This window comes from Nomascus leucogenys, chromosome 14, assembly GCF_006542625.1.
Source record: "Nomascus leucogenys isolate Asia chromosome 14, Asia_NLE_v1, whole genome shotgun sequence".
Lineage (NCBI taxonomy): Eukaryota > Metazoa > Chordata > Mammalia > Primates > Hylobatidae > Nomascus > Nomascus leucogenys.
Window position 1 is genome coordinate 49,674,088 of NC_044394.1, and position 21,659 is coordinate 49,695,746.

Here is a 21,659-nt window from a genome sequence, read left to right on the forward strand (position 1 = left end):
GCTCAGCCTATTTAATATTTTTTTTAATATATGAAATAAAAAGGAAAAAAGAAAAGATTCTGGATTGTAGAGAAGCATGTCTGTGTCCACCACCCAACTACCTCCACCCCCACCTGAGTTGGATTCCTACTGGCAGAGTGAGAAACCCTTTGTTTATTGGAAGCTTCCTTCAGAGATGTCTGAGGTCTTGACAAGGCCCAAGAGTGGGAACACCTGTGCCACCTGCCGGCTGTGTGACTTGGGTGAGTTACCTCATCTCTCTGAGCCCTGCTTTCCTCAACTGTAAAACTGGATGATAACATCACCCCCAGAATGAAGCTGTGTCTGGAATGTTCCTCACACAAGCCTGGTGCGTACAGGGAGCCAGCGATCAGCCTCCCCTTTCCTGGCGTGATTGTCATTCCCTCTAAGCCTTGACAGGTCTAACAGTTTTTATTTATAATTTAAATTTAAATTAATTAATTATTTTTGAAACAGGATCTCACTCTGTCACCCCAGCTGGAGTGCAGTGGTGCGATCTTGGCTCAGTGCAGCCTCAACTTCCCAGGCTCAAGCGACCCTCCTGCCTCAGCCTCTTGAGTAGCTGGGACTACAGGAGTGCATCATCATGCATGGCTAATTTTTGTATTTTTTTGTAGAGATGGGGTCTCACTATGTTGCCCAGGCTAGTCTGGAAGTCCTGGGCTCAAGCAATCCTCCCTCCTTGTCCTCCCAAAGTGCTGGGATTACAGGCATGAGCCACCGTGCCTGGCCTAATGGTTTTTAACCCAAACTCTTGCAGAAGCTGGCATTCTTTCAGTTCTGTTTCACCGTGATTGGAAACAGTGCTTTGCCATGCCATGCTCTGTGTGATGTTCCTTCCACCTCGAACGTTTTATGCCTCTTACCATCCTTTTTCTTTGTGACCAAAAAGTTTTAAAAAATCTGCCCTGCCCCAAAGCTCAGCTCCAATGTTCCTTCCTCTGCGAAGCGATCCTCACCTTCCCACGAAAGACCCATTGTGAGTTGCCCTATTTACTCACAGCCTGTTACACATTCATTTATTTATAATTTATCCTAGTGTATCATAATTAGCCTTCTAAATTGTTTTTTCTCCAATTACACTGTGCCCTTCTAGAGAGCCAGGGACACGTCTCACTCATCTTGTTTTCCCTGGCATCTGGCACTCAGACGGGTGTGGGTAAATGTTTTCAGTAAATGCTTGTGGAATATCCGTTATTCTGTGGCTGGCCATGGCCGATCTTCCCCCTCACACCAGCAGCCTTGCAAACAGCACCACCCCTGCCCTGCCTCCCGTACCCCACTTACTGGGAAGCAGGCAAGCCCCAGTGCCTACTGGAGAAGTCACCTCCCCTGGGGCTGCAATGCCCTGCATCAGAGGTGAGGGCAGAGGCCCTGGCACCCCAGCTTGGGGCATGGAGAGGCCTACCCAGGGAGAGCCAGAGGTCAGTTGTGTTGTTTGGAGGGACTTCCCAGTTTGCCTGGGCAGCAGGAGTTCTGGATTGCAGTCTCAGCCTGCAGAATCTCCAACAGGAGCCATTTCCTCTTCTACAGAGTAGAAGGCCTGCTCCCTCTACCTGGGGAGTGGAGGGCCCCAGGTCTTGCAGCCAGGCCCCAGGTGGGGAGGAATAGTCCCTCACTGAGCTGAGGGTGGGGCTCCTGCTTCCTGACAAGTTGGGGCCTGGAATCCTGTGCTAGGTGGCTGGGTGCCCTGTAACCCACAGCCGGCTGCTGGTAAACAGTTAGCATTTCACCTCTCCTTGCTCCCAGGCTCATATTAACTGGTTACTGCCCTGGCTGCAGTGTCTGGCCAAATCTCTTTTTCTCTTAGGCTCATAGGACTTTCTGCTTGGAGCAGCAGGAACTGCCTAGTTTTTTGAAAGGACTCAGGTCCCATCGTGGCCCCTTAAGAAGCAGGAAACCAGGGCCAGGATGCAGGCGAGTGAAACACTCATTCACCACAACCGGCTGCCCATGGGTGATCGCTCTGGAAGTGTACCCGGAAGCAAGCCTTGGGCAGAGTCCACTGGAATGTCACCTGATGCTGAACCCTCCCCTATGGCTGCAAAATCTGCTCCTCCCTCATCCCCTCCCTGCCCAGGGCTCAGTGGCCGCTAACCAACTCCCTGTGGAAGGAGAGAACGGGGCCTGCTGAGCTGCTCTGATCTGGTCAGCCTCCATCCACAGACTGCGCAAATCCTGAGAACCAGACCTCAAGGCCAAGGGTCCAGGGATCCAGGCCACTCAGTCCACCCGCCTCTATCAAAATCAAAATGGAAATGTGTAGCCATCACTGCAATTTGTTCCCCTACCTTCAGGAAGCATCTCACCGCAATCTGTGGGCAGTTCAGGGGGGAGCATTCCTTCTACCTTGCTGCAGTGGCTACACCAGCCCCCAGAGTGATGGCCCCGGGTGGCAGTCTTCTCCAGTCACCCTGCAAACCCCCATCTGGGGCAGGACCTTCACTGACTTCACCCACCTTTCACTCCTAACACCTTCACTGGCTCATGGTGCCTTTATGTGAAAGTCCAGGCTCCCTTGCCTGGCATTCAAGGCCTCTGCAGCCTGTACCTAACCTTGACTCCAGCCTCCTCTCCTTCCTGTTCCCCCACAGGAAATGGTCACTCCAGCCTGAGAAGCCTGCTCCGAGTCTGCCTCGGCCCCGCACTTGCCTTCCTGTGACTTCACTCACATGTCCCATATTCTCAATCTCTGCAACCAGGCTGTTGCCTGGTTGCCCAGCAACCCATATTCTCAATCTCTGTTGCCCAGGCTGGAGTACAGTGGTGCGATCTTGGCCAGTTGGATTGATTGGCCAAGAGCTGAGAGAGGCTGTCAGCCTTCTATAAGGGGAAAGGAGGGCTCAGGGTCTAGACTTTGCTTTGCTGCTGACAAGAACCCAGTACTCAGATCCTGGGCTCCCTGTGGCTCCCAGAATTCCAGGCGGAGAAGTTCAGAGAGATGCTGGCTAGTTGGATAATACGATACCCATAATAGCTTACCTCTGTATATTGCTGTACAATTTCAAGCACCTTTTATATATATTTGATACTTACAACCCTATAAGCCTCCATAAGGCAGATGTTATTGTCTCCATCTTATATATTTAAAGACTGAGGTTCATAGAGGCTCAGTGGCTAGCTGTGGATTAGAACTATCTTCCTTTAGCCCGCTGGACTTGCACCTCACTGTACTGTGCTCCCCAGTACTCTTATCTCTTATGTAGCCCTGACATTTTCTGCCTTATCGATGGTTATTTCTATGATGCTTTATGTCCCCAACCAAGGTATAAGCTCTTGGGAAGGGAAGATGTGTGCCTGACCCATCTTTTTGTTTCCCCTGGGGCCCTGCCTCAATTAATACTTGCAAGGGAATAAATGAGTGAAGGAGGACACTGGAAAACACATAACTGTTGTCAAGCCAGAAGTGGGCTTGGCCACTCTCCCTTCTCCCAACAATCCCTTCACCTTCAGAAGCCAGCCTCAAGACCGTTCTGCACGGGGCAATTGCCTGGCCTGTGGCAGGGCTGCTTCTCCCTGCCCGCCCATCTTCATTTCCCATCCCTATTCTGCTGGTGGCCACTGGCCTCCTAAAGTCACATCCGCCTGGCACACACTGCAGCCTCCCCTGCCTGCAGGGCCATTCAGCCCTTTAACACCTTCTCCAGCCACTGCCACCAAAGACTTCAGGAGACCCACTCACGGATGCCACCCTCTTGCCTGGGATTTGAGGCCACCCCTGACTCAGCTGGGTTCCCAGGTAATGGTGGGAGAGCCTCAGAGGAGCCAGACATGCCCCCACTCACCAGAGATGGCGCCTCCAGTAGGGCAGGACAGGGTCAGCCAGCTGGCTTCTGGGTGGTGTCCAGTCCCAGCTGTCCCCGGCAGTGCTTGGGGCTTGACTCGTCTCGCTCTCCGGAAGCCCAGCTGTGGCGCAGCCCGAGGCTGCTGGGAACCTAGCCGCGCTATTCTGGGAGTGTGATGGAGCCCCAGAAGGCTTGGCAGGAGCTGAAATTTCAGCCCTTTGGTTTCCACGCCGTTCTCCTCCCCTCTGATGATACAGCAGAGTTCAATCATTATGCAAAATTCAGAACCACTGATGGTGCGTTTGAGGGTCTTAATAGCAGCTGTGGTTGTGCTAAAGTGGGACTTGCGTCTATACTTCAGCCCTCGGATGCAACAGCCTTCATTCTTGCTGTCACTCACATGGCCTTTCGGCATTTTCCTTTAGTTTTATAATTTGTACTCATGCCCACCCTGGTACATTAACCCATTCACAGGCACGAAACAATCCCTCCCAGTTAAACCCAGTGACCAATTTCCTCTGAGGGTCTATTTTCCTATTTAAAAAATTGTTTTTTTTAACCACTAGACTATGTGGGATCTCTTTTTTTGAGACTGGATGATTCTGCAGTGTAAGCAATAAAAGAAAGTTGACTTTGGGGGACAAATGATTAGAGTTGTAATCAAACTCAACTTCCAACAAAGCAAAGTGCCCCAGGGTTGGCCTCTGAGAAGCTGCACCCCCCAGATGATGGGGCTGACTTCGTTATCCTTGTGGGGAAGCTGGAGGCCAGGGTGGGAGGAGCCTACCAAGGTCACATGGTGACGGGCATAAAGCTTAAGCCTGGGTTTTTGTTTGTTTGTTTTTTTTGAGACGGAGTCTTGCTTTGTTGCCCAGGCTGGAGTGCAGTGGTGCCATCTCAGCTCACTACAGCCTCTGCCTCCTGGGCTCAAGTGATTCTCCTGCCTCAGCCTCCCAAGTAGCTGGAATTATGGGTGCCCGCCACCACGCCCAGCTAATTTTTGTATTTTTAGTAGAGATGGGGTTTCACCATATTGGCCAGGCTAGTCTCAAACTCCTGACCTCAGGTGATCCACCCATCTCTGCCTCCCAAAGTGCTGGGATTACAGGTGTGAGCCACTGTGCCTAGGCTTAAGCCTGGGTTTTTGACTTCCCCACATGGAATCACAGTTTTAGAGCTAGAGGGGCAGTAGAGGAGTCCAAAGAGCACATAACTTGCCTATCTATAAAATGGGGCAATGGGCTGGGCACAGTGGCTCACGCCTGTAATCCCAGCACCTTGGGAGGCTGAGGCGGGTGGATTGCTTGAGGTCAGGAGTTCAAGACCAGCCTGACCGACATGGTGAAACCCTGTCACTACTAAAAATACAAAAAATTAGCTGGGCGTGGTGGTGGGCACCTGTAATCCTAGCTACTCTGGAGGCTGAGGCAGAAGAATCGCTTGAACCTGGGAGGTGGAGGTTGCAGTGAGCGGAGATTGTGCCATTGCACTCCAGCCTGGGCGACAGAGCAAGACTCCGTCTCAAAAAAAAAAACAAAAAAAACGCCAGGGCAATGACCCCTGCCTCTGGGGCTTGCTGTGGAGCTTAAATGAAACCACAGATCCCAGGGCCTCTGGTAGCAGAGCTTAGTGATTGGGTGCTGCTAGCTCCGGGCTCATCATCCTCTGCTCCACAATTCTGTGGTGGGGAAAGCAGTTTGCAAAAATGGTGATGAAGTCGGCCCCTCGACTTCCTTCAGCATCAGTGCACAGCTTCAGACCCAGTTGCATTGTTTGTTTAGAAAGCAGATTCCTGGGCCCCTTTCTCGACCATTGAATCGGAATCTCTAGCTGACGAGCCTCCAAGCCTGTTTCACATCCACATCCCCCAAATGTGGTTAATGATTGATATGGTTTGGCTGTGTCCCTACCCAAATCTCATCTTGAATTCCCAAGTGTTGCTGGAGGGAACTGGAGGGAGGTAATTGAATCATAGGGGCAGGTTTTTCCCATGCTGTTCTCATGATAGTGAATAAGTCTCATGAGATCTGATGGCTTTATAAGTCAGAGTTTCCCTGCACAAGCTCTCTCTCTTTGCCTGCTCCCACCCATGTAAGGTGTGACTTGCTCCTCCTTGCCTTCCACCATGATTGTGAGGTCTCCCCAGCTGTGTGGAACTCTAAGTCCATTAAACTTCTTTCTTTTGTAAATTGCCTGGTCTCAGATATGTCTTTATCAGCAGCATGAAAACGGACTAATGCAGTGATGCACACTGGCCTTGGGAACCAGGGAGGCAAGTTTAAGAATTGTGGATGTTAACTATGAGGAACGAAAGGAGAAACAGCCACAATACAAACAGTGTGGATGCCCCATGAAGGATTCAGGTTGGCTGCTGCTTGGAGAAAGAGGGATCAGCATAGGGTAGGGCCAAGGTGAGGTGGCATGGAGGGATCCACAATGAAACCTTCTAGAAAGTTAGAGCCTTGGCCAAGTGCAGTGGCTCACGCCTGTAATCCCAGCACTTTGGGAGGCCGAGGAGGGTGAATCACCTGAGGTCAGGAGTTAGAGACCAGCCTGACCAACATGGAGGAACCCCATCTCTACTAAAAATACAAAATTAGGTGGGCATGGTGGCGCATGCCTGTAATCCCAGCTACTCAGGAGGCTGAGGCAGGATAATCGCTTGAACCTGGGAGGTGGAGGTTGTGGTACGCTGAGGCCGCACCATTGCACTGCAGCCTGGGCAACAGAGCGAAACTCCATCTCAAAAAGAAAATTAGAGCCTTGGCCAGGGGTGGTGGCTCACATTTGTAATCCCAGAACTTTGGGAGGCTGAGGCAGGTGGATTGCTTGAGGCCAGGAGTTTAAGACCAGCTGGTGAACATGGTGAAACCCCATCTCTACTAAAAATACAAAAAGTAGCTGGGCGTAGTGGCAGGTGACTGTAATCCCAGCTACTCAGGAGGCTGAGGGAGGAGAATCGCTTGAATCCAGGAGGCAGAGGTGGCAGTGAGCTGAGATCATGCCACTGCACTCCAGCCTGGGTGAGTGAGTGGGACTCCATCTCAAAAAGAAAAAAGAAAAAGAAAAAAGAAAGAAAAGAAAAGAAAACGAGAGCCTTACATTTACATTTCTTTTTCTCTATTCTTCCCTGTTTTTTGCGTTACCTCTATTGAAAAGATAATTAAAGGATTAGGCATCTCCTCCTTTCTTGTGCCCTCTTTCCCCCTTCCCAAAATACTTCCCATGCCTGTCTGAAGTCATCCCTATGAGGGCATGGTTCCTGGGAGTTCTAGGTTCACCTCCTTCGCAATCTCCTGCAAGCTTTATTAAGACCATAGCGGCACGGTGCTCAAGCCTTATCCAGCACTTGGAGGCGGCGGATCACGAGTCGGATCGAGACCACCTGGCACACAGTGAACCCGTCTCTACTAAAATACAAAAATGCCGGTGTTGCGGGCCTGTAGTCCAGCTCGGAGGCTGAGGAGGGAATGGGTGAAGGGGGGAGCTGCAGTGAGCGAGATCGCCACGCACTCCAGCTGGGACAGAGCAAACTCCAAAAAAAAAAAAAAAAAAAAAAAAAAAAAAAAAAAAAAAAACCTGGCCAGTGTGGTGGCTCATGCCTATAATCCAGCACTTTGGGAGGCCAAGGCAGGAGGATTGCTTGAGCCGAGGAGTTTGAGAATAGACTCAGTGACATAGCAAGACCCCGTTTCTAAAAAAAATACAAAAATAAGCTGGATACAGTGGTGCATGCCTGTGTTTCCAGCCACTTGGGAGACTGAGAGGGGGGGATCGCCTGAGCCCAGGAGGTCAAGGTTGCAGTGAGCCGAGATCCTGCCACTGCACTCCAGCCTGGGTGACAGAGCGAGACCTTGTCTCAAAGAAACAAAAATGAATGAATCTTAAAAAGACTATTACCCACTGTATAAAACACCCTTAATATAAGTAACTCCACCTTAGAAAAACATTTCATTTTATATTTCATAGAGTACTTTCCCAACGAGAATAAGATGTTTTGCTTGGCCAGGTGCCGTGTCTCATGCCTGTAATTCCAGCACTTTGGGAGGCCTCGGAGGATGGATTGCTTGAGCCCAGGAGTTTGAGACCAGCCTGGGCAACATGGCGAAACCCCGTCTCTACCAAAAATACAAAAATTAGCTGGGTGTGGTGGCGTGCACCTGTAGTCCCAGCTACTCAGGAAGCTGACGCAGGAGGATCGCTTTAGCCCAGTAGGCAGAGGTTGCAATGAACCAAGATTGCACCACTGCTCTCCAGCCTGGGCAACAGAGTGAGACCCTGTCCCCTGACCCCCAGAAAAGTTTTGCTTAATAAATCAACAAACAAAGACTGCACCCAACCAGATAAGGATGGACAAACAAGCACACTCTCACGATCAGTCCTCACCAAAGGATTCTGTAACCATTAAAAGAGCAGGCCTTCGGCTGGGCACGGTGGCTCATGCCTCGTAATCTCAGCAGTTTGGGAGGCTGAGGCGAGTGGATCACCTGAGGTCAGGAGTTCGAGACCAGCCTGACCAACATGGAGAAACTCCATCTCTACTAAGAATACAAAAACTAGCTGGGTGTGGTGGCGCATGCCTGTAATCCCGGCTCCTCAGGAGGCTGAGGCAGGAGAATCGCTTGAACTCGGGAGGCGGAGGTTGCAGTGAGCCGAGATCATGCCATTGCACTCCAGCCTGGGCAACAAGAGTGAAACCTCTGTTTCAGAAAAAAAAAAGAGCAGGCCTTCTAGTGGTCCTAGCACAGCCTTGCACTGCCTCATGATAAGAACCCAGTCTCTGCCTTCGAAGGCTCTACCACATCAAAGACTCTTCCTTGCAAGACTGAAGAGCAGGGCCCAGACCAGGACTCCTTTTGCCTTCTTTGCTCCCGCTGGACTGGTTTGTTAACTCTCTCTCCTATCTCTCTCCTCTCGATGTTAAGTGCTACTTTGTTTGTTGTGGAATGGTTAATGTATAACGTGTATATATTGCTTAAGTGTATTATTATGTATGGTTTCCAGTATTGATGGACCCGTATGTGCGGCTCTGAGTACAGGTGAACGGGAAGTACTAAGGAGAATTGAATGGGAAGTACTAAGGAGAATTGCCTCTTTGGGAACTCCATGTAGCTCATGGCTTTTGTGATTGAACTGGCATCAGTAAAAGCCTGACATTGTGGAAAGACACAAGCACGCATGCACTTGGTTATCTCTAACCTTGCACTGTTCTTGACACCCAAACCTGTCTATCAGAATTTATATTTTAACAAGTGCTCTAGGTGACTGTTACGTCTAATAAAGTTTGAGAGCCAGTGAAAATCCATTTTCTTTTTCTTTTTTTTTGAGATGGAGTTTCGCTCTTGTTGCCCAGGCTGGAGTGCAACAGCGTGATCTCAGCTCACCGCAACCTCCGCCTCCCGGGTTCAAGCGATTCTCCTGCCTTAGCCCCCCGAGTAGCTGGAACTATGGGCATGCGCCACCACGCCTGGCTAATTTTGCATTTTTAGTAGACATGGGGTTTCTCCATGTTGGTCAGGCTGATCTCGAACTCCTGACCTCAGGTGATCCACCCACCTCGGCCTCCCAAAAGTGCTGGGATTACAGGCATGAGCCACCGCACCTGGCCCAAATCAATTTTCAAAACAAGCAAATGCTTCCCAGAAGCGTTAAAGTGGAGTCTGGGGGCTGAGGAGCTGTAGCTGTGATTGGATGATGTGTGGTAGGATGGCAATCAGATCAAACCAACTCCTGGGAAAGGAGGTTTGATGGGGAGAGAAGCAGTGAGAGTCAGAGAGCATGGAATCCTTAGTGGGGAGGCTTGCTGTGAGAAGCCTTGGTTAGCTGCACACAAAGAGAAGCCCTAGGGAGGGAGGGGCAGAGTGCACAGAGAAAATGAGCCAACCCCAAAGGCAAGATCTTATCAAGATATTTTGGGAGCTGACTCTTTGCACGTTGTCTCTTCCTGGATATCAAAGGCAATTATCATGGAATGATTATCTGCTGTTGTCTGGTCTTGCCCCATCACTCCTAACTTCCTCTTTCTAGAAAATGGTAAGGCTCCAGAGAAAAAGTAAATCAGCTGAAATGATCCGAGCTCCTCAGTATGGGGCATTTTAGGTCCTGATGGCAATTTCAGAGAAACCACACTCAGTAACCTTCCTTGATGTTTTCCATTAAGGAAAACCTAGCCGTGAGGAGTCTTTAGAGAGCTACAAGCACACCTGGAGGTTCTTTGCATCCAATTTTCATAGAGCATATTGCTCATTCAAAGGTGAATTGCACAGGCCAGTAGCTTGTCTTGTTTCTGCTCTTTTTTCTTTGCATCGCTCTGGCCATTCACTGCTTTTTTGTTCCCAGATGTGGGGCAGGAGCCACAGACTTAGAAGAAAGGAGTAGACACTTCTAGGGGAACTGTGGCTCCTGGGCCTCCGCTTATCATAAGTCATTTTGGGGTTTTTGGTTTTTGAGATGAAGTCTCGCTCTGTCGCCCAGGCAGGAGTGCAGTGGTGGGATCTCAGCTCACTACAACCTCTGCCTCCCAGGTTCAAGTGATTCTCCTGCCTCAGCCTCCCAAGTAGCTAGAATTCCAGGTGCCCGCCACCACGGGCAGCTAATTTTTGTATTTTTAGTAGAGACGGGGTTTCGCCATGCTAGCCAGGCTGGTCTCGAACTCCTGACCTCAGTTGATCCTCCCACGTCGGCCTCCCAAAGTGCTGGGATTACAGGCATGAGCGCCCGTGCCTGGCCTGTCCTAGGTCATTTTGGTCGGCTTAAACTAAAGCAGCCTGTGCAGCAGGGATTTATTCCCAGCAGCCCTTTTGCCCTAATGTCGTATTGCCTTTCAAAACAGTTGTCCTGCTCTCCTGGCCATTTCCTAACCAGGGCTACAAGCAGCAGCTTGGCACCTTCCCTGTCCTTGGACCCACTCTGGCAGTGAAATGTGATCCAGAAAAGCCCTTCTCAGAGGCTATGCAGTCTGCTGTCTGCCTGCCCTAGCACACCTTCTTAACACCCCTCCTGCAGGGGCCAAGGGGCTCTCTCTTCCCAGGGTCAGGCACAGAGCCACAGTCTGACCCAACTGGCTGCCCTCCCCACCCCAGCACAGGTGCATAGCCAGCTGTTGACAGTGCATGGCTACGTCTACAGCCATACCACCCTGAACGCGCCCGATCTCATCTTAGGAAGCTAAGCAGGGTTGGGCCTGATTAGTACTTGGATGGGAGACAGTGCACAGCTGCTGAAACAGCCTGCCACACAGGAGGGAATAACAGAAGTTACAGTCACGCAGAGCATTGGATTTCACTGGACATTCTAGTTCCAGGTTTCCATTGAACCATGAGCACTGTACAGGGAGCCAGGAGACCCAGGTTCAGGACTCAGCCTGACCAATGAGTCATGGGCTATGTTGCCCTGGAGTTGTCTTTTCACCACTTTTGAGCTCCTTAGTCATCCATGCAAATTATAATGACTCACATTTACTATGCCACAGGGACCATTAGAAGTTAAATATTAACTCCTTTGGTCCTTCCAGCAGTCTTTTTGTTGTTGTTTTTTTGAGATAGAGTCTCACTGTGTTGCCCAGGCTGGAGTGCAGTGGCTCACTCAACCTCAGTTTCCTGGGTTCAAGTGATTCTCCTGATTCTCCTGCCTTAGCCTCCCAAGTACCTGGACTACAGGTGTGAGCCACCAGGCCTGGCTAATTTTTGTATTTTTATTAGAGACAGGGTTTCAGCATGTTGGCCAAGCTGATCTCCAACTCCTTGCCTCAAGCGATCCACCCACCTTGGCCTCCCAAAGTGCCGGAATTACAGGGATAAGCTGCCATACCCGGCCTTCCGGCAGTTTTATAAGGCAGATACAGTTATGCTTTCACATGAGGAGACTCAGAAAAGGCTGAAGCAACTTACTCAAGGTCAATAGCTAGCAAGTGATAGTTGATTTTTCTTTTGTAGAAATGGGATTTCACTGTATTGCCCAGCCTGGTCTTGAACTCCTGGCCTTCAGTGATCCTCCTGCCTCAGCATCCCAAAGTGCTGGGATTACTGGTGTCCGCCATGCCCAACCAATATTTGAGACAGGGTTTTGCTCTGTCACCCAGGCTGGAGCTCAGTGATGCAAACATGGCTCACTGCAGCCTCGACCTCCCAGGCTCAGGTGATCCTCCTGAGTAGCTGGAACCACAGGCACGCCATGCCTGGCTAAATTTTTTATTTTTAATTTTTTTTATAGAGATAGGTTCTTGCCATGTTGCCCAGGCTGGTCTTGAACTCCTGGCCTTCAGCGAACCTCCTGCCTCTCAGTCTCCCAAAGTGCTGAGATTACAGACATGAGCCACCGTATCCAGCCAATAGTTTACTTTGTTTTTTTTTGAGACAGAGTTTTGCTCTTGTTGCCCAAGCTGTAGTGCAACGGGGCGATCTCAGCTCACTGCAACCTCCTCCTGGGTTCAAGCGATTCTCCTGCCTCAGCCTCCCGAGGAGCTGGGACTACAGGCGCTCGCCACCATGCCCAGCTAATTTTTTGTATTTTTAGTAGAGACGGGGTTTCACCGTGTTAGCCAGGATGGTCTCAATCTCCTGACCTCGTGATCTGCCTGCCTCGGCCTCCCAAAGTGCTGGGATTACAGGCGTAGCCACCATGCCCGGCCTGCTGTTGTTGTTTTTTTGGAAACAGAGTCTTGCCCTGTTGCTCAGGCTGGAGTGCAGTGGTGTAATCACAGCTCACTGCAGCCTCAGGCTCCTGCCTCAAGTGATCCTCCTGCCTCAACCTTCCGAGTGGCTAGTACCATAGGCACACACCACCACACCCAGCTCCTTTATGTATTTTTCATAGAGACGAGATTTCGCCATGTTGCCCAGGCTGCTCTCGAACTCCTGGGCTAAAGCGATCCTCTTGCCTCAGCCTCCCGAAGTGCTGGGATTACAGTCGTGAGCCTCCGTGCTTGCTTGCTTCTGTTGTTACATGGCCTCCCTATGTTCTGTGTCTCCTCACTTGGCCTTCTTATAACAACACCAGTCCTATAGGATTAGGTCCACCCTAATCAACTGTGACCTCATTGTCACTCGATTTTATCTGCAAAGACCCTATTTCCAAACAAGGTAACATTCACAGTTTCAGGGGATTAGAACTTCCCCATTCACAGTTTCAGGAGGTTAGAACTTCAGATATCTTTGGGCAGGGACGGTGAGGGGCACAATTTAACCTACAACCCAGGCTTTATGACGTGAAAAGCCCTGTGTACCTATGAGTCAGTGTCACCTTCATTACTGTGGTGCTGGGAGAAATCATGATCCTGAAGCTGAGGAAAGAGTGATGATTAGACTGGCCTGCCTTGTCAGTGACATCATCAACAGATAGCAGCATAAGCGGGCAATTCTTTTAAGCCACTTTGTGTATTTATTTATTTATTTGTTTGTTTTTATTTTATTTTATTTTTTTGAGATAGAGTCTCACTCTGTCACCAAGGCTGAAGTGCAGTGGTGCGACCTTGGCTCACCGCAACCTCTGCCTCCTGAGTTCAAGCGATTCTTGTGCCTCAGCCTCCTGAGTAGCTGGGATTACAGTCACCCGCCACCACACCCGGCTAATTTTTGTATTTTTAGTAGAAACGAGGTTTCACCATGTTGGCCGGGCTGGTCTCAAACTCCTGACTTCAAATGACCCACCCGCCTCGGCCTCCCAAAGTGTTGGGTTTACAGGAGTGAGCCACCGTGCCCGGCCTTTATTTTTATTTTTTTGAGACAGGGTGTCACTTTGTCACACAGGCTGGAGTGCGATGGCATGATCATAGCTCACTGCAGACTTGAACCCCTGGGCTCAGGTGATCCTCCCGCTTCAGCCTCCTGAGTAGCTGGGACCACAGGCACATACCAGCCACCACACCCAGCTCCTTAAGTCACTTTGAAAGTCCTTGATACCTAGGCCATTTTTCCAAGCTGTGAATGCCTTCTCTTACTGGAGGGTCCTCATGGCTTTCAGTGGATTCTGGATTCTGCCCACAGAATTTGTCTCCATTGATTTCTTCCTCGGATGTTTTATCCTCCTAAGGCCGATTTGGCTCCAGAACTTTCCCACCCGACTGTCCCAAACATCTCTATGCCCCATGTCTTCCTCTATGTTTCAGAAGCCACCATTTCTCTGAAAGCTCTGTTTCTAGGCAGAGTCCTGGCATCCCTCCAAGAAACACCACCCAGCCCCTCATTCCTGGTGCTCACTGACTCCTCCGCCAAACCAGGCACTTGGACGTGCACACCAGGAAAAGACTGCATTGGGAATTGGTTACTAGTCCCAGCTCTGCCTCCAGTGAGCGAGGTGAGCTCAGGTAGGTCCCTTTGGCCCTTCATACTGTAGCTTCCCGATGTGTCAGGCCCATTTCTACAGATACTTAATGAATACTTCCAGCAAGCCAGGCACAAGTTACCAGGGAAACTGAGTCACCACCTCTGCCCCCTAGACACTCATCTAATCACTGAGACAGAAATGTCAACCAGTCATTAAGATACATACAGGATTGTAGTTTCAGAGGAAGAACAGACGCTCCTCTACTCACATAGAGGTTACAGCCCAATAAAGCCATCATAAGTTGAAAATATCTTTAAGTCAAAAATGTATTTGTGGTGGCTCACACCTATAGCCCAGCACTTTGGGAGGCCAAGGCAGGAGGATCACCTGAGGCCAGGAATTTGAGACCAGCCTGAGCAAGATAGAGACACCCAGGCAGGCACGGTGGCTCATGCCTGTAATCCCAGCACTTTGGGAGGCTGAGGTGGGCAGATCACTTGAGGTCAGGAGTTCGAAACCAGCCTGGCCAACATGATGAAATCCCGTCTCTACCAAAAATAGAAAAAATTAGCCAGATGTGGTGGTGTGCTCCTGTAATCCCAAGTACTCGGGAGGCTGAGGCAGGAGAATTGCTTGAACCCAGAAGGCAGAGGTTGCAGTGAGCTGAGATCGCACAATTGCACTGCAGCCTGGGTGACAGAGTGAGACTCCATCTCAAAAAAAAAAAAAAAAATGACACCCCATCTCTATACAAACTTAAAGATAAATTAGCTGGGTGTGGCGGTGCGCACTTGTAGTCCCAGCTGCCCTGAAGGCTGAGGTGGGGGATTGCCTGAGCCCAGGAGTTCAAGGTTACAGTGGGCTATGATTGTGCCACTGCACTCCAGCCTGGGTGACCCTGTCTCTAAAAAAAAATGCATTTGTTAAACCTAACCTACCAATCATCATAGCTTAGCCTAGCGTACTTTAAACATGCTCCAAACACTTAACTTCAGCCTATAGTTGGGCTCATCTAACAAAAAGCCTATTTTATAATTAAGTGTTGAATAGCTCATGTAATTTACTGAGTACTGTACTGAGAGTGAAAAACAGAATGGTGGTATGGGTTCTTGAAGTACGATTTCTACTGAATGCACATTGCTTTCACATCATTATAAAGTTGAAAAAGTCTAAGTCGAGGCCGGGTGCAATGCCACCATACAGGTGGAAATATCTTTAAGTCAAAATGTATTTATGGTGAGAATTGTATTTTGGTTAAACCAACTCCACAGTGCCGGGTGCGGTGGCTCACTCACTCCTGTAATCCCAACACTTTGGGAGGGGTGGGAGGATCACTTGAGCCCATGAGTTTGAGAATGGCCTGGGCAAGATGGTAAGACCCTGTCTCTACAAAAAAATTTAAAAATTAGCCAGGTGCGGTGGTGCACACCTGCAGTCCCAGCTACTCAGAAGGCTTAGGCAGGAGGATAGCTTAAGCTCAGGAATTCAAGGCTTCAGTGAGCTATCATAGTGCCACTGCAGGCCAGCCTGGTCAGCAAAGGGAGACCCCCATTTCTAAAACCAAACCAAACCAAACACCCAACTCCATCCAGGTGGGGATTTAATCCCAAATCCACACAAGATCTTTGGGGGAAGGGTTTTTGGCTACCTACATTCTGCCAAAAAGATGCACTGTGGGTATTGGAGAGAGATGATCTAAACTCTAGGATGAAGAAATTGAGGCCCCCCATGGGTCAATCATACTTTTGCTTATTTTTGTTTCATTTGAGCTTTTCTGTAAGGAGCTGTGAGAGACAGACTGCATCCTGATGGCGAGCCTCTCCTGTGTTTCTTGCCCTGAGCCTTCTGGCCCTCTGGGTCTCACTCTAGCTGTGGCCAGTAGGCATCTTCCATTATCTCAGGACACCTGATTACAAAGCTGCTGTCCTCTTATTTCCCCGAGGAGCATCCTGTTTTGCAGTTCTGCATCTGACTTAGGAGTTGTAAAATACAGTCACTGTGATGACAGCAGTGTGGGAACCTCTAGCCCCCTGTGCTAATTCCCCCGGGCTGCCACAGCAATTACCATGAACTAGCCAGGCATGGTGGCTTACGCCGGTAATCCCAGAACTTCTGGAGGCTGAGGCTGGTGGATCACCTGAGGTCAAGAGGTTGAGACCAGCCTGGCCAACATGGTGAAACCCCGTCTCTACTAAAAATACAAAAATTAGCCGGGTGTGGTGGTGGGCACTTGTAATCTCAGCTACTCGGGAGGCTGAGACAGGAGAATCGCTTGAACCTAGGAGGCAGAGGTTGTAGTGAACCGAGATCATGCCACTGCACCCCGGCCTGGGGAACAAAGCGAGACCCTGCCCCAAAACAAACAAATAAACAAAAAACAAAAAACTCAAACTGTCATGAACTTAGTGGCTTAAAACAACAGAAATTTCATTCTCACCATTCTGGGGACCAGAAGTCTGAAATTAAGGTGTCAGCCAGGCTACTCTCCCTCTGAAGATTCAAGAGAAGGATCCTTCCTAGCCTCCTCCAGCTTCTGGGGACTCCAGGTGTTTCTTGGCTTGTGGCCGCATCACTCCAGTCTCTGCCTCTGTGCTCTCGTGGACTCATCTCTGTGCCTCCCACATCTCTGTGTCTCCCTGTGTCTTCTCCTTTTCTGTCTCATAAGAACACTGGTCACTGAATTTAGGACCTCTCCTAAACTAGAATGATCTGATCTCAAGATCCACATTTTAATTACATCTGTGAAGACACTTATTCCAACCAAGGTCACTTTCCGAGGTTCCAGGTGAACATCTCTGTCTCTCCCTCTTTGATCTTTTAGGGGAGCAGGTGGGACACATTTCAACCCACCCTACCCCAGCCACCCTGTCCCGGTTATGTGACGTTGCTGTGGAACAAATAACATCCAGACATAGTGGCTTCAAACAGCAACAACCGTCTTATTACCTCCTGTGCTTTCTTTGGGCTAGGAGTCCAGGCAGGGCCTGGCTGGGCATGATCTTAGCTCCCTGCAGCCTTCTCCCAGGCCTAAACGATCCTCCTGTCTCAGCCTCCTGAGTAGTGGGACTATAGGCATGCACCACCATGCCCAGCTAATTTTGTTTGTTTTTTGTAGAGACCAGGTTCGAGCTCTGGGTCTTTCAGACAGGTACAGTCAGGCAGTGCACGCTGCTGGGACAGCATGGGGCTGAGGTAGCAGGGGACAGGCAGACATCTGTGTGTCCTGCTTCCTTCATGCGGCCTCAGGGCCTCTCCCTGTGGCTAGTTAGGACTTCCTCAGTGCGTGGCAGCCTTAGGGAAGTCCGACTGCTTCCTGGAGAGCAAGGCAGACAGCACGCATTCTTTGATCTGGCTTTCAGCATCACAGAGGGTCACTTCCGCTGTGGTCTGTCAGTTGAGGCAGCCCCCAAAGCCTGTCCTCCGCCTGTTTGCATTTCTTAGGCCTAGAGGAGCCGGTTCACCAGGTCTCAGCAGTAGAGCTCTCTCTAGCAGTGAATCTCCGTTTACAGCTGGGTAAATGGCATCTCCCTTTACAGCTTCAGTAACTACCTGCCAAGTTATCCTAACTAAGGGCAGAGCCACAGCTGGATCCAGGAAGTTGACTCCAGGGCTCATGGCTACTGCCTGTCCTTCCTCCAGCCTGGGAAAGGGGGCCTGTCCGAGTCGAAAACTGCTCTCCACTGGGCGTGGTGGCTCACCCCTGTAATCCCAGCTCTTACGGAGGCAGAGGCAGGAGGATAACTTGAGCCCAGGAGTTCGAGGCCTGCCTGAGCAACATAGCCAGACCCCATTCTCTAAAATATAAAATAAGGTCAGGTGTGGTGGCTCATGCCAGAACTTTGGGTGGCTGACATGGGCGGATCACTTGAGGCTAGGAGTTCGAGACCAGCCTGGCTAACACGGTGCAACCTCATCTCTACTAAAAATATAAAAAATTAGCTCTGCACACCTGTAATCCCAGCTACTCGGGAGGCTGAGGCAGGAGAATCACTTGAATCTGGGAGGCAGAGGTTGCAGTGAGCCGAGATCGTGCCACTGCATTCCAGCCTAGGCAACAGAGTGAGACTTTGTCTCAAAATAAATAAATAGGCTGGGTGTGGTGGCTCTCGCCTGTAATCCCAGCACTCTGGGAGGCTGAGGTGGATGGATTACCTGAGGTCAGGGGTTTGTGACCAGCTTGGCCAACATAGTGAAACCCTGTCTCTACTAAAATTACAAAATAATTAGACGGGTGTGGTGGCACACCTGCCTGTAATCCCAGCTATTCAGGAGGCTGAGGCAGGAGAATTGCTTGAACCCTGGAGGTAGAGGTTGCAGTGAGCTGAGATTGTGCCACTGCACTCCAGCCTGGGTGACAGAGTGAGATTCCGTCTCAAAAAAAAAAAAAAAAAAAAAAAAAGAAAAGAAAAGAAAGAAAAATAAATACATAATAAATAAAAATAAAAAAAGAAAACTGCTTTCCAGATGGTTTGCAGACAACAGGGATGCAGTGAAAGGAGGCCTGCGGACCGGTAGCCAGACAACCTGGCTTCTAGCTCTGGCTCTGCCATTTCTATTTGTGTGGCCTTAATGTAGTTTCCTGCTCAATCACAAAACAGAGGATGCCTGCCCAGCTGCCTTTCATGGTTGTCATGGGTGAAATGTGATGAAATATATTAGAGTGCTGGGAACACTCATTACTGCTCTTCAAATAAAAGGTATTGTGTGCTGTTTTACTCCTCAGAGTGCTGCAAACATCCAACTGTTTTACAAATATTTGTGGGTTTTAATGTAAAGATTTCTATCAACCCCAGAAGGAGTGCCACCCAGCAACTCTACCCTGTCACCCGGGCTGGTCTCACCAGGGATACCACTAGGTCAAATCATTAATGAGGGGCTGTGGATTCTGGAGCTTGGGGGTCCTTGTGGCCCCCAACTAGCCAGTGAATGAGGATGGGAAAGGGGACGGTTGTGTGAACACACTACCCCAAAACTTAGTGGCTTAACACAACAATTCATTTTTCTCTCTCATGGTTATGTGGGTTGATGGGGCTCAACTGGCCAGTTCTTCCTCAGGGATCTCTGGGTAGTTGCAAGCAGATAGCAGCTGGGGCTGTGGTCATCTGAAGGCTCAACTGGGCTGGATGTCCAAGGTGGTGACTCAGGGCTCCTCCACGTGGCCTCTCAGCAGTACAGCCTGGCTGCTGCTGCCTTTTTTTTTTTTTTTTTTTTTTTGAGAAAGGGTCTTGATTTGTTGCCCAGGCTGGAATGCTGTAGCATAATTTCAGCTCACTGCAGCCTCCTTCCAGGCCTAAGCAATCCTCGCATCTGAGCTTCCCGAGTAGCTGGGACCACAAGTATGTACCACCACACCCAGCTAATTTTGTTTATTTTTTGTAGAGATGAGGTGTCACTGTTGCTCAGACTGGTCTCCAACTCCTGGACTCAAATGATCCTCCTGCCTTGGCCTCCCAAAATGCTAGGATTACAGGCATGAGCCATTGCACCCAGCCCCAGGCTTCTTAAATGTAAGCTCCTGGCTTCAAGAGCAGGTAGACATTGCCAGTTCTCTCCAGGCCTCCAGGTGCATCTGGCACAGAGTCACATGCTGATACCACCATATTCTCTTGGTCAAGACACCCCAGATTGAATGGGGTGGTGGAGAAAGCGACTCTACCCATCAATGGGGCAGTGACAGGGAGGGGAGGAAGTGATGCCCGCTACCACCCAGAATGAGGGCCAGTCCCACTCCTAAGCCTCCTGAGCTGCCCAGGTTAGAAGGTTTGTCACTGTGACAATGTAGGGGTCCTGGCTTTGGCTGGAGAGTGTGGGGAGCAGCAGAGACCCCTGAAAAGAAAAGCCGCTGAGCAACCTTAGCCCCTCCCTAGCTGTCCAGGTGCTGCTGGGTTGCCTGGTGCAATGGGGATTAGAGCCCTGGGCCACCAAGGCCAGGGCCAAGATACAGAGGACTGTCCCTGGCCACCATCCAGCCTGGCCTCCCTCCCATATCCTGCCCACAGCCCTGACCAGGCAGTTGGGTGGCTACATGGGCGTGGCTTCTGATTGTCCACTGCACAGCTGTGCAGGCACAGGCACCAAAGCCAACCAAACAAGCCTTTCATTGAACTGGCTATCTCTTGGTTAAAGAACTGGCCACAGCTCCACCTGTTTGCATTTCTCAGGCCTAGAGAAGCCGGTGCCGGTGCCGGTGCCGTGCACAGCCAGCCTCGCCTCACCTGTGTGATTTCTGGCCTCGCCCCTCCTGCTGGCCCCCTGCAGTGGCTTCCCTTAAACTGGCACTGCTCCCCGGCTTCCCAAGCCATCCCCTGCCCCGCCAGCTGATTTCTCTCTTTATTTGTCCCTTTCTCTGTCCATTCTCTCATTCTACAATCATCATTGGGGACCTCAGAGTGGCTGGGAACCAGGGACATTGGGAACCACCCTCCAAAGTTCACACATAAATGCTGGGCGCGGTGGCTCACGCCTGTAATCCCAGCACTTTGGGAGGCCGAGGCAGGCAGATCACCTGAGGTCAGGAGTTTGAGACCAGCCTGGCCAACATGGTGAAACCCTGTCTCCACTAAAAGTACAAAAATTAGCCAGATGTGGTGGCCTACACCTGTAATCCCAGCTCCTCAGGAGGCTGCACTCCAGCCTGGGTGGGTGATAGAGCAAGACTCTGTCTCAAAAAGAAAAAAAAAAAAAACCCAAAGTTCACACATAAAGTATTCATTTCCTGTCACTGATGAAAGAAGTTCCTATAAACTGGGTGACTTCAGAGACAGAGACATTTATCCTCTCACAGTTCTCAGGCAAGATGTCCAAGATCAAGGTGTGGGCAGGGTGGGTTCCTTCTGGAGGTGCCTAGGAAGAACGTGTTCCATTCCTCTAGCTTTGGGGACTCCCAGCAATCCTTGGTGTTCCAATCTCTGCTCCATTGTCACAGGGCCTTCTCCTGTAAGTCTCACTATGTCCTTTTTTGGTTCCTATAGGGATAGTCTCATTGAATTTTGGGCCCATCCTAATCTTGTATGATCTCATCTTAGTCCTTACCTTCTTTTGTTTTTTTTTTTTTTTTTTTTTGGAGACAGGGTTTCACTCTGTTGCCCAGACTGGAGTGCAGTGACACAGTCACAGCTCACTGCAGCCTCCACCTCCTGGGATCAAGCAATGCTCCTGCCTCAGAGCCTCCTGAGTAGCTGGGACTACAGGTGTGCACCACCACACTTGCCTAATTTTTGTATTTTTTGTGGAGACGAGGTTTTGCCATGTTGCTCAGGCTGGTCTCAAACTCCTAGGCTCGAGCTATCTGCCCACCTAGGCCTTCCGAAGTGCTAGGATTATAGGTGTGAGGCACTGCACCTAGCCCTTACCTTAATTCTATCTGTAAAGACCCTATTTCCAAATTGGTCACATTCTGAGATTCCAGGTAGACTATTAAATAGTGAGCGATGCTACCCACCCCTTATGCAGCCACTGGGATGCTCATCCCACAAACCCCCAAGGAGCCTTTCCACCAAGGGCCGTCAGCTTCCCAGGAAAGCCTGGCAGGTGTACAAGAGACAGGTCCCCAGCTGAGCCCATTGTGGCTCAGAGGCACTGCCCTCTTCC

General features: G+C 50.2%; 1 protein-coding gene across 1 annotated transcript in view; it reads left to right on the forward strand.

The window, feature by feature from the left end:
- Positions 1-14,412, forward strand: part of LOC115838251 — a 17,751-nt gene extending 3,339 nt beyond the window's left edge. Inside the window, exon 5 of the mRNA XM_030827094.1 lies at positions 13,912-14,412. Coding sequence (XP_030682954.1) covers positions 13,912-14,138 — 227 coding nt within the window. The 3' untranslated portion in view covers positions 14,139-14,412. The remainder of the gene's footprint in view (positions 1-13,911) is intronic.
- The last annotated feature ends 7,247 nt before the right edge of the window (positions 14,413-21,659 follow it).